The 26,076-nt window shown below is 38.6% G+C and overlaps 1 protein-coding gene across 2 annotated transcripts; it reads right to left on the bottom strand.

The window, feature by feature from the left end:
• Positions 1 to 515: 515 nt before the first annotated feature.
• crispld2 (cysteine-rich secretory protein LCCL domain containing 2) lies at positions 516 to 24,137 on the bottom strand. Of its 2 annotated transcripts, none has more exons than XM_047363851.1 (15): positions 23,983 to 24,137; positions 20,996 to 21,348; positions 19,887 to 20,005; positions 15,121 to 15,253; positions 11,716 to 11,831; positions 11,354 to 11,454; positions 9,638 to 9,820; positions 9,488 to 9,548; positions 9,333 to 9,399; positions 9,115 to 9,245; positions 8,712 to 8,755; positions 8,520 to 8,592; positions 8,222 to 8,297; positions 5,017 to 5,147; positions 516 to 2,147 (listed from the first exon to the last, which is right to left on the bottom strand). In XM_047363851.1, the coding sequence occupies exons 2-15, from the start codon at positions 21,263 to 21,265 to the stop codon at positions 2,096 to 2,098; spliced, it is 1,557 nt and encodes a 518-aa protein (XP_047219807.1). In that variant the 5' UTR covers positions 21,266 to 21,348; positions 23,983 to 24,137; the 3' UTR covers positions 516 to 2,095. The 2 variants fall into 2 exon arrangements, with proteins under 2 accessions (XP_047219807.1, XP_047219808.1); XM_047363852.1 differs by having other exon boundaries at positions 20,996 to 21,172; positions 23,983 to 24,128.
• Between the last annotated feature and the right edge of the window lie 1,939 nt (positions 24,138 to 26,076).

Here is a 26,076-nt window from a genome sequence, read left to right on the forward strand (position 1 = left end):
CGGTTTTTGAAAGTGATACTTGCAGCTTGTTGATCCCCTCCTCTTGGAACCGTGTGTGCCCACAAGAGGCAGAGCCATGACATGAACGTGGTCGTGATACCACTTCCAAAGACAACAATCAAATCTTGGGTGGCCTTCATCTCTGTTTCATTCAGAATTCCTGTTACACTGAATTTAGCCAAACACTCTGCTCAAAGCAGATTTAATGCACTTATGAATGAAATACACCATTTGTGCTGGACATAGCTAAAGTCTTAGAGCACCATGCAAGTGCAAACTACACATACAGTACAGCAAATCAAATATACAATTCTGCTAAAATATGGCACCTTTTTTAAAGGTTTTCTGTCACCTTTGACAGAGGTGAGAAAATAAATGCAAAAAACTTTATTCCTCCAAAAAGTTGAAATAGGGCCCAGACCCCATGTAGTCCTGCAAACCTGGTAGAAAATAAATGAGCATTTCAGTTTTAAAAATGTATCTTAACACATCCTTCATGAAAACACATTATTTCATTTGCATTTGTAACACATACTTTATTTTCAGATTGTGCAAAGTATAGGACATACACCACATCTGTTAAAGAAAAATACAGCACAGACAACTAAAGCAAATATACATGTTTTGATCATACTTTTAGAGAACAAAGATTCAAAAACAAAGATCCTATTATTTACAGTTGCCCTATTTTACAAAGCTTTTTTTACAACAAATCCCCCCCCCCCCCCCAAGGAATACTGCTGAGCAAAGCAAAAGGACTGAGGTAGAATAAAGAGATAGAAAGACATAGTACGCAAAAAGACAGATGGCAGCATTATTTTCTAGATTATCACTGTCGCTAAAAATATGGTTTTAATCTTAAGAAATATAAAACAGGAGGAGCAACGCTTAAAGGTGCTTTAACATGTCTACTGTGCTTTAGGACCATAGCCGAACATAACAGGCCAACAAAACATAATTTATTTGTTTTATCAATAATATGAAAAAAGAAGCATGATCTTTTCTATAATAAAACAATGACGCAAATCAGCATAGTGACAAACATGGGTGTCTTTTCTAATTGTGCTGCATAGAGTCAGTTGTTCCAAAGTGCACAAACTGCAGTTCAATGTTACAAACTTTCAACATACTCGACCCATTAAAATAAAAACATATCTCTACCTGAACCATGCAACACATTCAATCGTCATAGGTGAAAGCAGGGACATCACTGCATTCTTATATATACAACATGGCCATCAAGGCATCAAGAAATGACTGGAGCAATTAGCAAGCACTTAAAACTGAGATATTGGAGGTCATCTTTTAAAAATGCAACTGGTGTTTGATATACTCCCACTACTTCATCCTTCAGAAACTCTCTGCCTCTGTGACTGGCTCCTACACAAACACTGCCCACTGGTTTACCTTTTAAATGCAATCCACACTTGGACATGACTTGACAGTAAGAATCAGGAGTTTTAAGGTTTTGGGTCAAGACTCTATCTTGGACCACAGGTTACAGTTTGGGACACAGAAAATCCTACTAAAACATCTCATCTAATTTGAAAACTACAAAGAGAGAAAAGTTGTCGGTCAAAAACTACAGTTTTATAGCCTATTGTGTAAATGTTACAACAGCAGAAAGCCAATTATAACAAAATAACCTAAGAAATTAACTCATAAAAACATAAACATTAGTATACTGTAATAATTGTAAAAAACAGAAAAATATATATTCTGTACAAAAGGATTAAATACAGTGTGATCAGTATACATTCTTATGTATAAAATTCAACGTATATGTTTAATGTGAACAATATTGTTAACAATTATTTCTGTGTAACTAAAATATTTTAGCACCTGCTGTTCAGTTTATAATAATATCTATAAAATCTTCTGTATTCACAGATTATGTATGCATATGAAAAGACAAGTAAAAATTCAGGCCATCAAAATACTATATGGCCAAATGATAATGAAGCATTTTTACTGGAGATTACAGTGATACATGGTGGGTCTTTGTTGTTTAGGACTCCACTGCACAACCAGTGGGCACCTTCTGCTTTTCCAAACCAGCTCAGCTAACTCTGTTGGTCCTCAGACATCAGAAGTGTCACACCTTCACGGCAAAAACTCTAAAAGAGCCTCCGTCTGTGTTGCTTTTGCTGAAAATAGACAAAAGAAAATGTATCTTCACTGCTAAATATCTGAAATGTACATGAAGCATGTCACTTTCTTTGGAAGTAAGAGATTTAAACCTCTGTTAAATGTGCACTGCTTACCATTTGTGCCATGTAGATATAAACTGTTTGTGAGAGCTCTACAATACCTAGCAAACATATTCATACGTGTTGAACTTTTCCATATTTCATCCCTTTACAACTACAAACTTCAATGTATTTTATAGGGATTTTATGTGATACACTTTCTTTACAAATAAAATACTGAAAAGTGTGGCATGCATTTGTATTCAGACCCCGTGCTTTATTGCCTTTTTTAAACCACCTTTTTGCTACAATTACAGCAGTTGTTTGGGTTGTGTTTCTCAAATTAGTCAAATAAGATTAATTAATGTCTAATTACTCTCTAATTAATCATAGAAGCTCTAATTAATTACAGATTTTTAAATTGGATTTAGGTCTTGAGTTTGGGCCTTTTTAACACATGAGAATGCTTTGATCCCAGTTGTTACATTTTAGCTCCGGCTGTATGCTCTGTGGTTCCGGAAGATGAATCTCTGTTTTAGTCTCAAGCCTTCCGCGGGTTTGTTAGGTATTATTTAGTCAACTCAGAGGTAAGAACGATACAGTCAGAGTTACTTGTGACAAGGGTAGTTTTTTTATTTTTTCCAGGACTGCCCTGTGTTTAGCTCCTTCTCATCAACATAATGATGCTGCCACCACCATGTTTCAAAATGGGTTTGATGTGTTCAGGGTGATACGTAGTGTTATTTTCCTACAAAAAAATATATATTGCTCTCATATGACCAGATAACTTTCTTTTATATATTTCCTTATATTTCCTTTTATTTTGGGTCATAGGAGTAGAGGGTGTTGAATAACACTGCAAGCCAGCTCAAAATACATCTCAATAAAATTCATTAAAGTTTGTGGTTGTAAATGTGAAAAAGTTCAAATGATACGATTTGTTTTGCTGGGCGCTTTAGTTAAAGTGCAGCTCACCTGCAGATATATTTTAACTTAAATAGATATTTCTGAATGATGCCATGAAATATATACACAAACAGGAGAAATGTCTAAATGTCTTATTCTTATTCTTCTTATTGTTAAATGAATGCCGTTGCTTCAATTAGTTGTTGAAGCCATTAATAGTCATATATTATATTTTAATCCAACTTTAGGTATGATAAGAGTGATTAGGGGTTAAACAGATTTTTCCCTCATGGTTCAAATTATCCTAACAACAAAATCCATCAAAGAATAATTCAATAGATCATGTTTTGGGTTGAAACCTCCACAAAATTGCTGTTTGGAGAATGACTCACAGCCCCAGCATTTCTGAGTGTGACTTTTTTGTTCCCTCATGTGCTCAACTAAATGAATTTAATTAGTTCATTAGCAGAAAGACCTTGAAGCTGTGCCATGATCAATAACCACAATAGAATAGTACGACTGGAGTCCTATAACAGATAATTGTTCATATAGGAAAGTTGGCAGATTGGCTGACAGCATCTCCATTCTGGAGTAATTGGATAGGCTGTAATTACATTCACAGCAGCACAGAGCAATCCAACCTGCCCACGCTGCCATGATGTTGGCACAGGACATTAACTCCTCCACAGGCACTTACTGACCTCATGTCCCATTGCCCTGAGCGCGGCCTTCACAGCTCTACATTAGGTTTCAAACACTCGGACTTAGATTGTTATTAGCCATTCAGCACTTTTCTCAGTCAGTTGAAATGTATTGGTAAAGTAAGCAACGAGCCAGTGTGTGGCCTGTCCACACACCAAACCACACCATTATTCTTACATCCACATATTCCAGTAGAGCTGACCATGAGGGGTTTCTTGCCTGAGCTTAGCCCACTGGAACTGACCAAAGACATAAGAGTAATTTGTGAAACATGGCGTGCATGGAGAGAACCCGCAACATGCACTATTACAGTGGACATCAATCAAGCAGCTTTCTCTGGCATGGTCTGCATTGTCTTGTCAAATTTACTGGTCCTTCTGCAGTCCAACTGTTCAAATGGAAAATTTAGCTGAATAGGACTTTATCTTATCAGCACATCATATCCATGCATAAACCTAAATTTTGAGCTAAAAACAGAAACATGTTATTTATATACTAATGAAATATCAAAGTATACAACCTCATTTATGACATGAAAAAAGAAAGAATTGGGTTGTTACCTTAGCTATTCTGTTTATTTTGTAAATATCAGAACAATATATTGATTTTTGTAAAACAAAACGTTTTTTCCATTTTCTATAAAGAGCTGCATGGCAGAGCAGTTGCACTTTTGCCTTGTAGCAAGAAAGTCCTGGATTTAAAAAACAGCTAGGGAGCTTTTTTTTGTATATTTGCATGTTTTCCCTGGGACTTCCTCCCATAGTTCAAAAACATGAGTGAGTGTGCGCTTGCATTATTGTGTGTCTCTGTGATGGACTAGCAACTCTTCGACCACAATTCTTACTGTGACCCTTTACTGACTGTGCCAGTATAAGAAATTGATTGACAGATGGATGTTTCCAATCAGAAGTGGGAGAGGGATTCAAAAGTAAGGATTTTGGGATTTTTCTAATAAGAACAGATTGTAGGAGAGTTGTTATTTTTAATAAATGAACTTCAGTCGAAATATTCACTCTGTTTTCACAGGCATGGAGGGCTGGAAGTTTTTCAGCTGCTAAACATTTTGACTGAAAGTTGTCACACTGCTTGTTTAACTATGCAGACCTTTTGTTTAGTTAAACATGATGCAGCATTTATTTACCTTTGTATCCTTCATAACTGACTAATGAACCTCATTGGGGACATAATTGCCAAGTAAACACCAAACCAGCGAGGTTACCTTTCAGATTGGATGCCATTTTTCAGGACTCCAGTATAGCTCTTTCTTCTTTCCAGTGGCAGAACATCGACAAAACCACCGTCTGCTTTGATTACTCCTGCATGGATGGCTGCTTTACAAATGCTAGACGTCTGAAGAATGTAAAAGAAGAGAAAAACATGACATTCTTAAAAAAACGCACTTTTTCACCACATAAACCTTGCACATACACAAACACACACAAGGAGGAGTGTGTAGAAGTCTGGTTTCAGCATAACAAACCATAAGTTCTTATCAGCAGAGTATAATTATTCAATTCCAATCTAAACACAGATCACACGGTACACACCAGCAATGATTCTAACCAGAGGTTTAATATTCCATGTTTAACCAACATTTAGCCTCCTCAAAACTGTAGAACATGTTTGTGTGCCCTGGTTTGCAAAATATGCTTTAACACTCAGGAGCTAGAGGACCTGCCTCAGGGTCTCATTTGGTGCTTTAATCTCTACCAAGTGGACAGCATTTAATGGTAGTTTTATTAATGTACAACTCAATATAACCATGTGTGGCTGTGCAAATTTGCAGCCCTTCAAATTCCCTGCATGATAGAATATGATGTTCAGTTTGATGTACATACAGGGATTACCCACCATGATAATAATATTATATATACAGTACAGACCAAAAGTTTGGACACACCTTCTCATTCAAAGAGTTTTCTTTATTTTCATGACTATGAATATTGTAGCTTCACACTGAAGGCATCAAAACTATGAATTAAAACATGTGGAATTATATACTGAACAAAAAAGTGTGAAACAACTGCAAATATGTCTTATATTCTAGGTTCTTCAAAGTAGCCACCTTTTGCTTTGATTACTGCTCCACACACTCTTGGCATTCTGTTGATGAGCTTCAAGAGGTAGTCACCTGAAATGGTTTTCACTTCACAGGTGTGCCCTGTCAGGCTTAATAAGTGGGATTTCAAGCCTTATAAATGGGGTTGGGACCATCAGTTGTGTTGTGCAGGAGGTGGATACAGTACACAGCTGATAGTCCTACTGAATAGACTGTTTGTATTATGGCAAGAAAAAAGCAGTAAAGAAAAACGAGTGGCCATCATTACTTTAAGAAATGAAGGTCAGTCAGTCCGAACAATTGAAAGTGTCCCCAAGTGCAGTCGCAAAAACCATCAAGCGCTACAAAGAAACTGGCTCACATGAGGACCGCCCCAGGAAAGGAAGACCAAGAGTCACCTCTGCTGCGGACGATAAGTTCATCCAAGTCACCAGCCTCAGAAATCGCAGGTTAACAGCAGCTCAGATTAGAGAACAGGTCAATGCCACACAGAGTTCTAGCAGCAGACACATCTCTAGAACAACTGTTAAGAGGAGACTGTGTGAATCAGGCCTTCATGGTAAAATAGCTGCTAGGAAACCACTGCTGAGGACAGGCAACAAGCAGAAGAGACATGTTTGGACTAAAGAACACAAGGAATGGACATTAGACCAGTGGAAATCTGTGCTTTGTTCTGATGAGTCCAAGTTTCAGATCTTTGGTTCCAACCACCGTGTCTTTATGCGGCGCAGAAGAGATGAACGGATGGACTCTACATCCCTGGTTCCCACCGTGAAGCATGGAGGAGGAGGTGTGATGGTGTGGGGGTGCTTTGCTGGTGACACTGTTGGGGATTTATTCAAAATTGAAGGCATACTGAACCAGCATGGCTACCACAGCATCTTGCAGCAGCATGCTATTCCATCCGGTTTGCATTTAGTTGGACCATCATTTATTTTTCAACAGGACAATGACACCAAACACACCTCCAGGCTGTGTAAGGGCTATTTGACCAAGAAGGAGAGTGATGGGGTGCTGCGCCAGATGACCTGGCCTCCACAGTCACCGGACCTGAACTCAATCGAGATGATTTGGGGTGAGCTGAACCACAGAGTGAAGGCAAAAGGGCCAACAAGTGCATCTCTGGGAACTCCTTCAAGACTGTTGGAAAACCATTTCAGGTGACTACCTCTTGAAGCTCATCAACAGAATGCCAAGAGTGTGCAGAGCAGTAATCAAAGCAAAATGAGGCTACTTTGAAGAACCTAGAATATAAGACATATTTTCAGTTGTTTCACACTTTTTTGTTCAGTATATAATTCCACATTTGTTAATTCATAGTTTTGATGCCTTCAGTGTGAAACTACAATATTCATAGTCATGAAAATAAAGACAACTCTTTGAATGAGAAGGTGTGTCACAACTTTTGTTCTGTACTGTATATATATATATATATATATATATATATACCAGGGGTTGGACAATGAAACCGAAACACCGGTCATTTTAGTGTGGGAGGTTTCATGGCTAAATTGGACCAGTCTGGGAGCCAGTCTTCATTGATTGCACATTGCACCATACTAATAAATTATTGTGGTCTAAAACCAGGTGTTTATCAACCACTATAAAAGGTGCTTTATCCAAATAAAACACTAAATGGGACTTTTAATGACTAGTGCAGTCTCAAAGTTGTTTAACCACTAATGACAAGCATCGTTAGTACTTAGTAAGGCGTTCTTTGTTGTCAAGCACCAGCTTCTTATCTCCTTGTTGGGTCTCCTCCACTTCACTAATATTCTTGGGCTTGTGTACTGCAACTAGCTTTTTCAAGTCACAGATGTTTTCAGTGCCACAGATGTTTGCATACATGTTGGCATGCATTGGTCAGCTTAAATAAATTCTATAAATTATTTTTCTCCAACTATGTAAAGAAATATTGAGAAAAATATGTGGACTAAAATAAAACCTAAAACTTGTACAAATGGAGGTATGCAACTATAACACTTCACAGGTAAAAAAAAATTAAATAAAATACCTGATGATCATCATCTGTAAAAGGTGACCCAGATAATCAAGAAGAGCTTTTAGTCAGAGCTACATATCCTCTAATCAACTCCAACTCACTGACATGATTGACAAGTTTATTAAATGATGAGAAACAAGCGCAGAATAGTATTCAAATAAAATAGTTTATAGATGAAAAGAGGTATCAGTTATCTTGATGAGATGACGGTGAAATTAAACGTTTACATTATTTGTTCACTTAGTTCTGTGCTGCAGCTATAAATACATTTCAGAAGGACCACAGTGAAATAAATACAAGCAGAGTTCTGGACAGTTTACTGCATGATATATGATAACTGTGTAAATATTTATTAGAACTCACGTCTGCATATATGTTGCTTCCAATGACTGGCGACCAGTAAGAAGGCTGACTCTTACAGCTGGTTGGACAGATGATTCTGAGAGCCGCAGAATTATAGAAGAGTTAAGTATTATGTTGCATTTGTAAGTTTAAGTGGCCACATGAAGATCTACAATCACATCACACATTCAAGTCACATTATAGTCTTCTAATCAATCTTATAATTTAGTCTTATACTTTAGGAATTTGCAGCATTATAGGCGTTAAAGCTTTTAAAAATCTATTCAATAAAGCAACTAAAACAAATGAGTGCAGGCACCTTGGACAGTGTGAGAATGGTTGTTTAAAAGGGCAGATTTCAGCTACTGTGGCGTAGCAATCCGCATTATATTCTGTCAACCAGAGAGAAAAGGTAAACATTAATATACAGGATTATTATACAGTATTGTATGTTCTGACAAATTTTCTGATTCTACTTAATCCCTTTTTAAAAACAAGGGTGATTATTCACCTTCCACTTTGACCACCAAAAAGGAGTTTCCAGGTTTATATTTGCTATTAAAACAAAGAGATGGATTAACTTTTGTGCTTTGATTCATAAAGAACAAATACAAAGAAAAAAACTATTTTAGCTCGATAAAATATTCCGTACGATATCTAGTTTTTGCCAGTAGTTATAAGAGTCACTGTTGTGTTATTCTCCATGGATTTCTTCTCATGTTCACCAATGGTAAATAGTGCATCTTATGTTGTTGGTCCGACTCATGGAATGGGGCTCAGGAATCATAACTCAGATTCTGAATTTAACTTGTTATTCATTTTCCTTTCAGTGACATTTCAAAACAGTATTGATAGTTTTACTCAAAGCCCCATTTTAAATTCAAAAAGCAGTGGTAAAGAATTGATTTATCTACCTGAGAGACTCCACTCCATTTTTTGTGGATTTGACAAAGAAAGGCAACTTCTCTGTCCTCGTGATGTCAACCAGCCCTCCATTGTTGTCGATGACCCCAGCATGGATAGCAGCGCGGCAAATACTTGATTGCTGTGACAACAAGAAGTGCGCTTTAAGAATCCCTTATTGTTATAAACTGTTGTAAGATGCAAGATATTTCATTTTTGGTAGACTCACCACATCATAGGAAACAGTCCCCCACACCTTTGCTTTCTTATTTAAACAATTTGCAGGACAGTTGTGTCTGCAGAAGAAGGAAACAGGCTCATATTAGAGAGGAAGTGTACACTAACTACCCTATTGTCCAGTAAAAACCTTCATAATGTCCCGACCTGTTGCAGGTTGCTCCCTTACACTTATCCCGCAGTCTAGTCTCACACTTAATGTTGTGAGCTGTAAGAATGAGACAACGCATTCAAATCAAATACTAAACACAAAAAAGGTATTTAGATATATATTATATTAATAATTCCTGTGTCTACCAAGATAAGGGTTGTTGGGATTCTTTGGGGATGATGTCCTTGGGGGGACAGGTTTAGGAGAGGAGGGCTTGGTTGCAGGTTTCCTGGGAGGTCTGGGGGTTGGTTTGGAGGTAGGCCGAGGTGGCAGTGGTACCTGAGGCTTTTCCACCTCATTCATGTCTTCTGTCTCCGAGCGCTGAGAGTCTGGTTGTGGACAAATGTAGTTATTAGGTTCAGGAGAGTTCAAGAGAAAATATGTTGGTAATTAAATTTAGAAGTTTTCCTACATTTGGTTTAAATTGTTTAATGTTTTTTGAGTTTTGCTACTGTTCTTTTTATCTGTATCTGTCTGTCAAATATCTACGTATCTGTATCTTTCAAATGCAATGTAGTACATAATTATGAAGTGGAAGGAAAATGTCACATGGTTTTAAAAATTATTTTACAAAGATCTGAAAGGTATTGCATACATATCTCTTTATTCTATTTGAGCCATTACCTTTCAGAACCAACTCTTCCTCTAGATTACAGCTGGAAGACTTTTGGGGTTTGTCTCTAACATTTAAACATACAGAGAATGAATTTTCTGCTAGTCTAACTGGATGGATAGCACCTGTAAACATATATATTGAAGTCTAGCAACAGACTCAAATAAACTGAGGTCTCGACTTTGGCTGGGTCAAGTCTTAAGGTGTATATCTCTAGCAGAGACAATATTTTTGCTAATTTGTCTTTACAAACAGCTCGAACTCAGTCATCCTGGATGGTAGGTGCTTTAAAGCAGCAGTTTTCAAGCTCTGGATTCTCAATTGGATTTAGGTCAGAACTTTGACAGGGACATAGTAACATATGAACATACTTCGATTTAAACAACTGTATTGTAGCTCCAATTGTATGTATAGGGGTTGTTATCCTGCCAGAGGTTGAACATTCGGCCCAGTCTCAGATCTTTTGTAGGCTCTTACAGGTTTTCTTCTGGGGCATGATGCTGCCTCCTATATGTTTCACAGTGGGGGATTATGCGTTCAAGGTGTTGGTTTTTCACTTAACCGAGGCTTTTTTTATGAAGACATAAGAAAGGTTCAATATTGTCTCATTTGACAATGTGATGTTATAGTGGCATTCACATCACTTTTTTACAACCAGGCCTGATGGTGTGTCCCCTATCCATCAGTTTCACCTGTTACAGATTGAAAAATGGATGAGACTCGGAACAAGGAGTTAGAGTCTGAATTCAGCCTTCCCCATGCCGCCCCATGAAAGAAGTCATGTTGTCTCTGTTTAAGCACTTAGAGTTACATTGACCTGAGTCACTGTGGCCTTTTTTCGACCAATCCAGTTCTAGCGCTCGAATGGTGCTTTGCTTAGCATGAACCAGTTCAGTTTCCACCACTGCAAGCTCTGGCACCGACAAACTGGTGCCACCCATCCAACCTTGGACCAGAGGAAGGAACAATTTTCATCCGGAGCTGGAGGATGGGTAAGGGAACCAACAACCAATCAAAAAACTATACTCCAGTTAGTTTTTGATCTGTTTACTTCAAGACCAAAAACAACTGTAAAACCAGTTAAAAACTTTAGCACCAGTCCTGGTTAAGCACTTAAACCATTTTGTGCAGAAACCTGAAATAATTTAGAGTGGTGTGGACTTTGAGTTTGTTACTTAGCAGAACATCAACAAAGTAGCTCATGTGACTATTTTTAAACATCTTTTAAAATTATAGAAGACTGTCTCACCTTTGTAGCACAGGTTGCTTCTACATCCTCCTCCATAACTTGGAGGACACTGAGAACAAGGGCGACCATGCTGATATGGTGCCTCTCCAATCCAGTTCCCCCTGCACAGACAAGGGAATGTATTAATCAAAGGATAGTGGCTTTATAACTGCTGCAGGATTTACTTTGCTCTTGAGTAACATTCCTCCCAGTCTCTAACAAAGCAACAAATTTCCCTAATATAATTTAAATGTTGATACATTTTAATGCCCAATCATGTCAGAATAGAACTTATTTAACATTTTTTAACCAAGTACAGGGGAATGCAAACAGGTTTATGGGTTGTTGATGAACAGTGGAACATGCAGGAATACTGATCTTACTTTGGGGAATAGTTGCACACAAGGTAAACAGCATTCTCCCATATTTCTCCCCACACGTTCATCTTTGGACAGATGTGCACAGCACAGCCCACTCGGTTTGTGGTTGCCCAGACCAGCTGAAATGAGGCAAAATAAATAAATGGCCAAAGTTAGCCCTGGGATTTCTGAATGAAAAACTTCATATTTCTTGACAGATATTTCACACAGTCATTAACTCAAGAGGACATACTCAAATTGACCATTTTAATTAACAGGGCCACAGGGATTTGCTAAGGTCTCTCATTCTGCTTTAGTCTGATGTGTTGTTTTCATAAGGCTGTTAAAAGGAAAATAATTTAGATTTTTAATATCCTAAATACATTGTTTAAATGTCCCGCTTAGGTTTAAATGTCAAAACGTATAAAAAGAGCAGCTGCAGAGGTGTTACAGATAAATCATGTCCCATTTGACTGGAAATAAAAGTTGCCTATTCCAAAACATCTCCCAACACCTCTCTCCCAAACACGTGTGCTCTCCCTCCTCAGGAATGTTCGTCTTTTTCCTTGTATGCTCAGAGGCCACTGGAAGCAGTGAGTCAGCACACGGACTTACATTTGTGTCTAACTCAGCACAATGCAGTCCAAGGGTAGCAGCGGAGCACAACAGCCTGGACGGTCAGATACTTCAACAAACAGAAGACAGGCAGTCAGGTGATGGCTCTGCCCATCCTGCTCATGTCAGCAGCATCTTCAAAGTAACCCAGGTCAGGTAGTGCAGGATGTCTGCTAGGTCTGGAAATGACTGCCAGATGAAAGCAATCAGGTTTCAGGGTGAAACCAAAGCATGAGAGCATAAATGTTTCCGTAAAGTCAACCCAACAGCCTCGAACCTGACTGTAGGCCAGCTTTTCTATTTATGGCTAATGGTTCCGGTATAGTTTGTTCATTTAGACACCTTCTTCTTTATGGGCCCACGTTTTGCTCTGGACATTTTAATCAGCACCTGTTGATCGTTTAAGCATGTATTTATACTTAACTGCTAAGAGATTGGAAATTTTTCTCAAACTCTAATGAAGGTGTTATGTTCATAGGAAACACTGCAGCAGAAGATAGATATAGTTTAGACATATTAACTTTTGTATGTTTCTATTTTATTAATTCATCTTTCCTTCTGCATTACCTATGATCTAGTTGGAATCAACGTAGTTTTTGAGAATGATGATATGGCTCTTTGGGGCAGAAATTACATATAAATATTTTTGCTACGCCTTGTCACAATGGCGCCCTGGGCAAACGGGTTTCTATTGCTCATTGGCATTTCCACTCACAGGGAGAAGGTGCACCCTCTCTGTGGTGCACAGGGGAGGCATCTGTCCCCCACTGCACCTACTGTATAGTTGATGATGCTAAAGTTGGTATCTGATGCAAGGTTTTTCAGGTTTTCTGAATTCTGGACTGCATTTGATCATCTGTAGTTTAAAATATACAATTTCTAGAGCAGTCAAACTTGAAACAGATACTTCACTGAAGGATTTGTTTAAACACATCTTGTGATTAATTGAAAACTTTATCGTATTGGTAAGAAACGTCAGCGGATGCAGCGCTGGTGGTGTAGGGGGTTAAGCGCAACCATATACGGAGGCTTTGGTCCTCAACGTATTCGAGCCCCGACGACATTTGCCGCGTGTCTTCCCCCCTCTCTCCACCCCCATTTTCCTGTCTAAGTACTGTCAAACAAATACTGGGAAAAATAAAGGTCACTAGTGCCACCAAAAAAACGTCTTTGAAAAACAAAAGGAGTATTTCTATGCTTTGTTGGTACTGGTGGCATTTTATCAAACAGGAAAAAAGGAGGAGAGAGAAGGGGAAGACATGCAGCAAGACCGGTAAACAAATCTGGAACAACTGCATAGAGGACTATAGCTTCTTCACATGTTGTACACACTACCATCTGAGCCGCCAGAACCCTATTTCCATGCTTTTTAAAAATCAAGACTACCTTAGACTGAGATAAAATTGAATACCATGATAACACTGGCCTGGTGAAATCTGGACTAAATTATTCTACATGGATAAAGATTCTTTAAAATAGAATTTGTTTTTCTCAGAGTTTGTTTACCAAAAAACAGTTTAAAATATCATAGCTAAAGGTAATTAAAAGGTTTTGTCATATTCTCAGGTGCAAATGAGGGGTTCATCCTGGATAATCATGCTAAAACCATCCATTGCATCTTTCAAAAAACAGTTCAGTCAGTAATCTCCGTCTGCAGAGACAATATAAAGTGTTACTGTCAATGAATGTTCTTGGAGTGGGACCCAAATGCAGACAGGCAGAGGCAGCATGGCAAGTGAAAAGATTTAACTATAAAAGGAAAGACCTACAGGTAACAAACAAGGAGAGCAGATGGATGGAATGCAGGTGATTATGGCGGTGGCTGAGAAAAGAGACAAAACATGACAGGAACAGAGAAACAATCACAATGAAACCAAAAGATGAATCTAAAAGTAACAGGACTAAAATGCACCATAGTCAGATCAAGTAAGAACCTAAGGGAATGAACTAAAGCACCACCTGGAACACATAAACAATGATGATCAGAGGAAAAACACAAAACAAAACTCAAACACCTTAAAATCATGACAGTTACAAATAACTTAAGTGTCAGACAACTCCTGTTCTATAGGGTTAAATGCACAAGTGGTGTTTTTTTTCTATTTTCTGGCATAACCACTTTGAAGAAACATCTTGTTCACTTCAGTGCGACCCATCCAATGTGTGTGGATGATGCACCAATTTTCCTGTGAATCAGCTGGACATTCACAGAGTGTAATGTCAACACACCATGTAATCTCAGTAAAAATAGAAAACACATTGAGACAGGGGCACAGTTGGTAGTGTTGTTGCCTTGCAGCAAGAAGGTCCTGGGTTAGAATCCCAGTCTGGGGTCCTTTTGCATGGAGCTTGCATGTTCTCCCTGTGTATGCATGGGTTCTCTCCAGGTACTCCAACTTTGCCCCACAGTCCAAAAACGTGACTGTTAGGTTAATTGATGTCACTATAATGGCCCTAGGTGTGTGTGTGTGTGTGTGTGTGTGTGTGTGTGTGTGTGTGTTTGTGTGTGTGTGTGTGTGTGTGTATGCGTGCGTGTGTGCGTGTGTGTGTGCATGTCCTTTGTCTCTGCGTTGCCCTGTGTTCACTGGTGACCTGTCCAGGCAGTACCTCGCCACTGGAGATGAACACTGGAGACAGGCACCTGCAACCCTGCATTCATGGTTGGTTGGTTGGATGAATGGATGGACGGACGGACGGACGGACGGATGTATGGATGGACAGATGGATGGAAGGATGGATGGATGGATGGCAAAAAGTCCACAAATCCCAACCAAAGAGGCTACTGAGATATATAAGGGTCTGCTATCCTCCTACCTGGGTATAGTGGGTACACATGGGCCCGGAGCAGCGGTCAGGGCACCACGGGTTGCACTCCTGAGGGTAAGGGTAGGTGTAGTCTTTTACTTCGTCATACCAAGCCTGGACATGGAAGGCAGGTGAGCGATATCTGTAGGGCCAATGCACACACACACATACACAAACACACACACACATTCAGACAAACAGTAGGCTTAGTCACAGCTGGTCCAGCTACCCGGGGCAAAAGGGAAATATCTGAAGGAGCTGCCAGGTACTTTGGCTCAGACTTGAGAAACACTGCATACATCTCTCTTCCCTGCCTCCCTTCAGTCCTCAAAAGATGAGTCCGAATTTGACCTGGTACAAAGAACTACAGGCTGGTCCCACATAACTAGGGGAAATCAAATCAAGTAAAAAAAATATCAATTAGAAAAATTAAACATCGTGTAACTAATCAGTTAAAGCTCTTAGTATAAACAGCAGAGTTGAGAAGGAGAACAGAAAAAAATTACTCAACATCAGGGTTTGTTTGGGCTTGAGAGAATCAGAGCAGATTCCTGGAAGGGCACCTGCTGGGATGTCCATGTGTTGTTATACACAGAGGCCAACTGTGTCAGTCCATTCAGAGACACACTTCCTTGCCATTGCTTTGGTCTTTCATGGGTTTTGGATAGATTTCAGGTATGAACTCAACCTGGGCCAGTCCTAGATGTTGTTATTGTTCACTGTCCAATAATTCTAGACCACTTTAGCAATATCTTTCAGATCACTGCCATGTTGGAGAGTCCTGTGTTAACCAAGAGAAGATTTTTACAGATATTTAACTCCGCTGTTTTATTGTGGTCCTCACACACGTCCACTTGATAAATATACCCATTTCTGATTTCAAGGCAGATAATCCTGCAACATCAAAGACTGATGTCCATACCCACCACTTCACCCACATAGAAATGTACAAGCTTGCTTAATCTTTCCTTCTGCTCACCTGGAATATGTTTAAAGCTTTAGGTTCTGTAACAAAATATGTTGAAGATGCATTTGTTTGTATTCAAAGTGGCGGGCATGAGGGTGAAATACTTTGGATGGGTTCAACAACAAAAGGACTACATTATTGCCTTTGCATAGGTGAACAGGACTTACACATTGCATTGTTTGGGTTTGTGGTGGTAATTTTTTACCCCTTCAACATTCTGAATGTTCTTACCATCCATGTGTCAATTCTTACGCAATGTAAGAGCATTTCCATCAAGCTTTGAATGATTTTAATTCATTTTCTTAAGTTTACTAGACAAAATGTGGCTATGTGACAGTATACATAATATTTCCTTAAAGGGAGTTATTTTGAATTTATCAGGGGTCAATTTTATAAGGGTCAACTGGCCTATATGGAGATCAGAATAACAATCCTTTGACAAAGAAATATAAAATACTAATATAATATACAAATACATTTAAATATACAGGTGATTTTGTCATTTTATAATTATATATTTCCCAAAATCATGAAAACACTTGACTAAGAGGAAAATGAAGTGGTGCACATTGGTTTGAGTCCAAGGGTTTTTATAAGATTTGTTTTTGGTGTGAAATAGAATTGGTAAGGGACAAAATGACAACTACCGGATAAGAAATGGGGGTACAGAATGGCGAAGGGGTGAACTGATCAGAAGCCATTTGCGGCTGACTCTGAGAGAATAAATCTGAAATTCATACAATAGTATAATGGATGGATGGAGACCTGTGCAGTTAACGGGCACAGGATTTTAATTGTGCATTTGGATTAGCAAATAATGTGTTTCCTTACAGGACATGTTTACCAGTGAGTGCAATGCTTTTGCACTGTTTTACAAGTTGTTATTATGCTCAGGGGGAGGGATTCTCTGCGACCTGTCAGTGATAAATATGTTTTTATGTCAGTGGTTTATATCAATACATCTTGTCCAAATACTTGAGCTAAAGTTGTGTCTAAAAGGTTTCACGAGGCGAAGTTGATAGAATAAAGTCCTGTCATAGAAGTGAATCAGATAATTCTGCATAAAAATATCAGTCTGGAGAAACAGCTAACACAGAATACTGTCAATCATTGGGTGTTCTGGTCAAATTTCAGAAGGGCATCAAATTAATTTGTGGAGAGAACTAAAGACCAGAGGTTGGCAAGAAAACCTTCCAGCCTGTATACCTGCTCACCATCACAAAATGGTAGCGGTCACAATGCCAGTGGAAACTTGTAAAAAGATTGATGTATTTACAAAGACTGTTTTGGTTACTTTGCAGGAAAATTTTTATTTTCCCCTTATTTATAAACTTACATTATCCTTACTAAGGTTACACTTACTAAAATATTTACGCCTTGACCCACACTCTATAATTGCTGGCCAATAAAGCTACATTTCTATCACTAGATCCAGTTAAGAATCCTTTTGACCAACTACTTAAACCACAATCAAAACAAAAACAATTATAGAAATAATCAGAAATAATATAAAAGACCATGTTTAAACAGAAATTAAGACTGTTTCACACAACTATCTATGTCTTATTAGTAATAAATGAAATGTCAGGAAATTACTTAATAAGTAACGATATACTATACAAACTTTGAATACTTAACATTTAAACATTTTAAGACAAATGCAACATTTTTAACCCCTTCAAACCCTAGGTCCATTAGCCAACACACAATTATTCAGTGTTACCAAGCAAAGAAAAACCATACCTGTAAGCATTTATAGCAAAATCTTAGTTTCACAACAAATTTATTTTATCTATCTTATTTTTCCATAGTGTTTTTTTAGAGTATACATTCTCAGACTTCCTTGAACTGCTTGTAAATAGAGAGTTATCTGATCTTGAGGGCTTGTATTCAGTAAATGAGGAAGATGAGATACGTGGTAAGTGAAAAAGTATGGCCTTTTGTATTTACGTTTTCATGGCATTGTACGATCAGTAAAAATCAGTTTAAATTTTTTGCTCAGTAGAAAAAAATCAGGTCTGAGAGGGTTAAATAAAATTAACTCTACAAAGAGGTTTTTTTCTTAAAATATCAAAAAAATTATATTTGATGTGGACCCAATTTTATTATAATCAATATCTTTAATAAATAAATGTACATGCATAGAATTGAGTATTACACATTAAATCCAGTTGTAGTCAGAAGATTACATGCACTGACTATGGTCAAGAATATCACTGATGTGGGTCTTTTAATTATTTATATGAACTGTTTTTTTGTCAGGGTTTAGTGATAATTTAACATACAACTGCAATGACTTACTAGAACAAAAATTGTGTGCACAAGTGTGAATTTGTTGTGGATTCTCTGTGGTCAAAAATAAACATACTGGCTCAGATATAAGCATATACTCATCTAAATTGTTTGAGTGTTGCTGAGGGATCAGCAGTGTCTTTAACCTTGACAAAGCCAATGTCCATAAATGTGTAAATTGTAGTTGTGATTGTGTGCAGTTAATAGTTTCCCTTTGCATGTATAACAATAATTTGTTTGACAGCATCCACTGGATTGAGAAATACTCAATGGAAGCAATGTACTTGTCTAATTCCGCTTATCTGTGACCGGGTCGTGGGGGCAGAAGTCTCAGCAGAGACACAAAGACTTCGCTCTCCCCAGACACCTTCTCCGGCTCCTCTGGGGTAAGCCTGAGGCGTTCCCAGGCCAACCGAGGGACATAGTCCTTCCAGCATGTCCTAGGCCGTCCCCTGGGCTGGGTGGAACATGCCTGGAACACCTCCCGAGGGAGGTGTCCAATGGGCATTTGGAACAAATGCCGGATCCACCTCCACTTCTCAATGTGGAGGAGCAGCAGCTCTACTCCAAGCTCAATGGAAGAAATTAACTCAATAAAGATAGAAGAAGAATTGTTAATTTGCGCAAGCTGAGAACGTTTTTTGGGGCCATTACAAACAACTGTAGATTCTAGGATCATGACTTCTTACAACTACCTGAATTAGTACAGGTGATTTGGATGTTTCAGCAGGTCTGTTTCTAGAAGCACGCCTAAAATGTCCCTCTCATTTGAAAGAAAATTGGGTAGAGTGTTCAGGTACAATCCAAGAACCAACCAAGCTCAAGCCTACCTGCCCTAAACTGGAAACTGCTGAAACACCAGTTTGCTCGTTTTACATTGTCATCTGCTAATGATAAACAAAGTTCCAAAATTAACACCTTTAAGCTTGTCTAAAATTGGTAGCTGCCTACATTGACAAGTAAGATGCCATTTGGACAAAAAAACAAAAGAGACAAAGAAGGAGTTGTTCGGCCACAATGACAAGAAATGTGCATGGAGAAGTCAAGGGGAGGAACACCAAGAGAACTGCTAAGGATGGTGGTGGCAGCATCATGCTGTGGGGCTGTTATGTTGCCAGTAGAAGTTATGCATTGCACAAAATGGATAGAATAATGACAATGGAGGGCTACCACCAAAATCTTTACCTTCACATCAAGTTAACCGCTAGATTTTCCAACAGGACAAGGATCCCAAACAGGCATCAAAACTGGTTTTCAAACAGATAAAGCAAACTAACATCAAGCTTCTGTAATGACCTATCCAAAGCCCCTAACCTTTACCCCGACCAAAATTTCAATACTAATGATTACAAAAATATAGCTATAGCCTTAGATGATCACTGGGGCTAAAAATGCACTCAATTTAAACTTATGCACCCATTTTTTAATTTTCAGACATTTTTGCAGTTATACATTGTAAAAAGTTAATGTAAACTTTTGACTGAAGCCGTCAGTAGCTAAGCTGATCGAATCTCACCTCCCCCAGTGAACTGCCAGGTTTTGTCCAATTGACATGAGGAGGTCTTGAGGTCCATGGTCCCACTGACACTCCTCAGACCAATGAGTAGCCGACTGCTCCAGCACATCATCCCAGACCTGCATGCAAGAAATAAAACATAATGCAATATGTTTCACAGATAGAAAGATTTTCCATTATATGTTCTAATGTTGCAAGCTATTAACCCCAATCTATCCGAGAACCATAACACTGTACTTCCTTTATCCCTAATGAGATGACTAAACTGAAAACATTTTCAGTGATATTTGAGTTTAGCTGCTGGATTATTGCCCCAATGAATCCACAGCAATAACAGCTGAAATATCCTTGTTTCCTCAGTGGGATCCTTTGCAATGATGGAATATGGATTAGAGAAATAAAGACAACACCTGACTCCTATTGTAAGAAGCAGTGAGGACTCCCAACAGCGTGGTCCTTCAAAGTCCATCCCCTCAGTAAATTTCCAGCCTTTTGGTGGTCACTAAAGCATGAACACACAGACCCTACTGTAACCCCCCAAACACCCATTTACCAATGCAAACACACACTACTTGTTCCCTGGAATATGAGAGAGCAAAGTGGGTCTACAGACACTTTCCTCCAAACCATAACCACAGTCCCAAGACACACAGGCTGCTGAGCTTCTCTCAGCCTCATGGAACACAGGCTTCTGAGTAATCCTCTGTAAGTAGCAACAATAATCTCTCTCCTGCTTCACCCAGAAATGTTCCATGGAGTCCCTGAATTTCACTGTCGGTCTCTTCCTCTCTCCCTTACTTTCATGTATTCTTCAAAGCTTCCCTGTTTGCAGGTTGGACGGAGTCAGCATTAATGCACTCCCTGTAAAAGACTGGCACAGCAGGCTGGCAGTAGGGCAGCCTTGATGACTGCATGTTTCCAGCAGAGAAAAAAGATTTGTTTTTACACCACCTCCACCTTTCTGGGCAAATTAAAGCCTTCAAAACCTAATTACAAGCCTTGTTTGAGTGTTTGTTTCTGCTGATGCCTCAGTTTCCAGAAGATTAAAGTTAAAGACTTTTTAGCTTTTTTTTTATTTATTTAATTGGCATTAATATGACAAATCTCACCATGTACTCCATGTTTGAGGCAGTTGGGTAAACACTTCCCCTCAGCTTGTTGTGCAGCTGGAGGATCTCCTCACGGTCTGACCAGAGAATGGCTCGTCTGGTTCTGTTGCCAGCTGTGGAGCTAATGCCGTTCTGGTCTCCTTCCTGCTCATAGCGGCTCAGCAGATTCCATAGTTCCTTTGAATCCGGCAGGAAGAGGGAAGACGAGTCAGTGACGCAGGAAACCAGAAGGGAGAGGAAGAGGAGGCAAGATGAGGCAGAGTGGGTCATTCTGACACTTCAGCAGTCTGGGATAAATCTTCAGACTTTAGGAGCTTTTTCTGTGAATGATGCTTCTCAGGAGTCCAAACAACCTGGAGTCAACAGATAAGCGGTACACTTTATAACATATGTGCAGACATATTAAAAACTCTGCTACCTCCAGCATCTGCGAAAACTAACTTTGGCAGAAAAACTCCTCTAACACATTATCTCTCATATGTGGATGAGGCTAGTTCTGACTGTCTCCATAGTTTCCTCAGTGGTGCTTAACAACAGTGAAAGAACTGTATTTATGTAATAAATAATTGTTTTTACTCCCTCCTGTTCTCCTGTCAAGCAGAGAAGCCTTTTTCCAATTTGTTACTCACACTCATAGTGTCCATTTCAAGCACTTATTTATGTTCTGATAATTATGGCTTAGAGCTATTAAAGACCTAAAACTTAGTTTCACACAAGATTACAATAGTACAGGAGACCAATAAAAATGATTTTTAAGACACAAATATCAGCCTACTGTAAAGTGTGACCATGCAGTGTGCAGCTTATGCACTCAATATTTGGCCAGGGCCTCTTCTTGCATAAATTACTGCATCAATGCAGCATGTAGTAGGTGATCAGACTGTGCCTCTGCTGAGGTGTTAAGGAGAACCAGATTGCTTTAATAGCAGGCTGTAGGTCTGAAGTCTCATATCTTCTTCTTGACAATATCTCAATGATACTATGATTATCACACTGTAGTCATTAAAGCAGGTATTGGTACTTTTGACAGATTGGGCAGGTCCCATGTTCTGACGGCTGGTAAACAAAGCCAGCATCTCCAGACAGCCTGTCATCAGAGGGAAGCATTTGATGCACTGAAATTTGCTGATAGTCAGCCACACTGTCTTTGGACTTGATAAAACACAGTGAACCAACCCCATTGGCTTTAAAGGCTTCCTAGTTCATCTTTGATTGGGGATACTTTGACTGATCCTGATTTAGTCTCTAGACAACTTACTTGATTCTGCGACTCTGGGACCTTGATTTCAAAATGAAATGCAAAATTAACTGTAATCTGAAAAGATGATTTTGGTCCATTGAGCAACATTCCAGTTCAATTGGATTTGCTTCACAATCCTCTGAAGGCTGCAGTTGGTGCTTGTCCACCAATTCTTTATCTACACTTTTTCCTTCCACTCAACTTTCTATTATTATGCTTTGATAAAGCCCTCTTTGACCATTTTGGATATACCACTCTGTGTGTAACAATCAATATAGTATAAGAGATTAATTCATTGAAGTCAATTACTGAAATAACATTTCCATGGCATTCTAATTTATTGAACCACCTGCATAAAGTTTAGTGCACCTAGAGATCATAGTGAAAATGTTTGTTTGACAAACTGATAATACTTTAAACATAGTTGGCATTTTTGTGTTATTAAATCAATCAGTTTAATTGTTCTTGTATTAAAATGAAGGAAAGCTTTCTTTTAAAGATAGTAGTTGTATGTTTGGATGATTGCCTGCAGTAATGTGTGAACAGTACTGAGATCAGATGTAATGATGCTGTGCAATGTTTGATTTCTACAAACACCTTCTCTTTAAGTTTGAAAAACATTAAAGCATCTCATCAGTGGTCACATACAATGAAAAATAAACTGATTTTCAATAGTTAAAGTTTACAGGTAAAAAATTGTATTATGTTTATGGCAGTTTATGGCAGCAGTGCATATAGAGACGTACTCCTAGACTTTAAAGTTTAGGTTCACCAGTTTTAACCTGAGTGAACCATGTTTGGGCAGAACATTTTATTCCTGATAGTCTTGCGTGGAGCTGATTTTGCATATGAGATTCTCCCGCCAGGCTGCAGCCACAGAGGAAGGCGTCCAAAGACTAAAAACTAAAGCAAACATCACAAAGTTTTGTAGAGAGGTAGGAGCAGTCAGGCAGTGATCAGAGAGGAATAAAAATAAATAAATAAACCAAGCTCCAGCTTGCACTGGTTGCTCTTATCCTTGAATCCCTTCACCCTTTTCCCTCTGGCTGAAAAGGCAGCTTGAGGTCTGGCGCTGATTCTGCGTCAACATGCTGTGCCAGCTCTGGGCACGGCGAGCCAATGGGCAGCCCAGGCACCACACCCTTCTCCTCAGCCCGTGCCATGTCTTCCCACTGAAGCCCTACCAGCTTCTCTGTCTAGGCTCTTCTCATGGCTTTCATGAATTTTATACCACAGTGACAGACGGAGCAGAGGACTCAGAGAAATGTGCACATCTCTTTTCTAGGAACCAGTACTGGGCTGCAATTTGATCCAAGAAGGAAGTCTGCCTAAACAACAGCTGATCTCAAAGAAATCTGATAAAGCTACATTTTTATTTTTGCATTTCAACTAATTTAAGATCATTTTTGAAAATGTTTTTCAGTTCTTCTTCTAGCAAGTTTGTTAAACACAAGTTTAACTTGGAAAAACGTTTTTCCTTATTTCATAGGTTTACCACCAGCAGCTACTTTATGGTATTTTATTAGCATGGTACTACAGCAACTTACTGTGACGTTCTTCATAAAATTCCACCAGAATGATGCTGAATATGAAAAGCGTCTAAAAGCCTCATTTTCACCTACAGCTAAAGTATAAAAGTTCATGTTTCCAAAATAAGGACATCACTCATTCAACAGCACTGCAGTCAAGTCCATTAAACGTGACCATGCATTAAAAACAAATGTGCGTAATGTCTTATTTGGCTCACCTCAATCCTTCCAGGGCGCGCTGGAGAGCTGGATTGTTTTCTTATTAGATGACCAGGCTGCTGCTGCTATTTGGCGATTTTCGTGAGGCTCGTAGGGAACTGAGTTACCTCCGTGAAACTGAGTGCCTTATATAGCAAGAGAAGGAGACCCTTGATGAGCAGAGAAAAAAATATCTGTGTCTCCTCTGCGCACTGACCCCCACCCCTCCTCCCTTGTTCTTGGCACACAGCGCGTCTTGCGTCCACTGGTGTCTGGGGGGAAAAAACTAAAGGAGCTGTGAGTGAGCATGCTATCACGCAAATCAGCTGTCGGCTGTTAAATTCCCATCACTGAATGACGAGTTGCTGCAAAGTTATATATCTTAGGAAATTAATTTCAAAAGACAAATCTTACATTGGGAGCAGTAAGGATGAAACAGCAGGTTTCAATGCACATCTTTAGTCTTATGACTAATATATATACAGGTCCATGAATGCATTAATAAACTCGCTTAATACACAATAGAAACTTAAATCAGACAACAAATGCAAATATCAGTTAGGAAATAATATAAAAATAAAAGATAACAGAAAGGTAGATGCACTATATTGTCTAATACATCTCAATAAATTAGATTATCATTGACATTTGTATTTATTTCAATCATATTACTGAAAGTTAAAAAAAATAAATAAAGATTGATTACACAGAGTAATGCATATCAAGGGTTTATTTCTGACAATTTTCATAATTTTGACTTAAAGCTGATAAAAATCCAACTTTCAGTTTTAAAACAAAAATAGGATTACATAAGAAAAATAAAATAATTTTTAATACAGAAATGTCTGCCTACTGAAATGTATAAACGTGTACTGTGCAGTAAATGCTCTCAACACTTGGTCGATGATACTATTGCATGTCTCTCATCTTCCTCTTGACAATACTCCACAGATTCTCTGTGGGTTCAAGTTGCAAGAGCTGCCTGGCAAATCAAACAATGACACATGAAATGGTAATTAAACAAAATTGGCTTAATACAAGATATACGACAGCTGTAGCCCATGTCCTGGATACATTTGTGTGTGATGAAGCACAGACTCCAACCGCAATCCTTGTCCCAAACTTATAAATGGACTTGGCTTCACAATCCTCTCCATCCTGCAGTTCTGCCTGTTGCTTGCAACACTTTTTCCTAGCACTCAACCTTGCATTAAATCCTACACAGGAGGAAGAATTTGTCCAAACAATAATAAATTGTTTCTGTAGAAAATTTTTTGTCAAAAAATGAACATTTGTGCTGTTTTGTTTTCAAGTGACTTTCATGTACTTTCTTTTAGAAATATTTGTAATATTTAAAGTTGAATAATAAGAATAAGAATAATATTTGTAACTAATTTAACTGACTGTATTTCCCTAGTTTTAAATGCAACATTTGTTTGTAATCAGCTTCCCATAATAACCGAATTTACATTGTCCTAATCTTCTCATACAAGAAACTCACTGGGTGGATTCCTGAAGGAAAAAAATATTTTTAGAGGGAAAATAACGATAAACAACTTTATTTGGATCAAGGATATAAGGAAGGAGAGCTGGACAGAGGATAGAGTAGGGAGGAGATGACCCAGTTTCATATCACTCCCTGCATAAGTACCCAGTAGCTGCATGACCCAAACAGTTCACATTTTTCCTCTACCATGCATTTGCCTTCCTTTAAAAACTTCTCCGATTTTTACAGTAGCATGGTCGGCCTTAGTAAATGCCAGCAAAATGAACCTTAAACCTTTTCTTCCCATAGAGATTCTGCCTGAACAAGTTTTGGGACTCACTGTGCATCAGAGCCATTTAAGCATTTCAGATACAACCACATACTCTATTTGATAAGCTTTCTTTTGTATCTTTACTTGCTGTCTTAAGTAAAGTTGAGAAAACATGGAAAATGTAATTTTTTTCCTCTTTGTGAAGCCATTTATTGAAGGCCAGTCAGAGCAAACCATCTTCTGCCTTTAAGCTCCCTGGCTGGAGACCAACCAAAGTATGCTTTGAAGTAACAGAACACATATGAGCTGGTTGCGAATGGACCTGTTGACAAAACATATAACGCATACCTGTAACAG

The sequence above is a fragment of the Girardinichthys multiradiatus genome, chromosome 4 (assembly GCF_021462225.1).
Source record: "Girardinichthys multiradiatus isolate DD_20200921_A chromosome 4, DD_fGirMul_XY1, whole genome shotgun sequence".
Lineage (NCBI taxonomy): Eukaryota > Metazoa > Chordata > Actinopteri > Cyprinodontiformes > Goodeidae > Girardinichthys > Girardinichthys multiradiatus.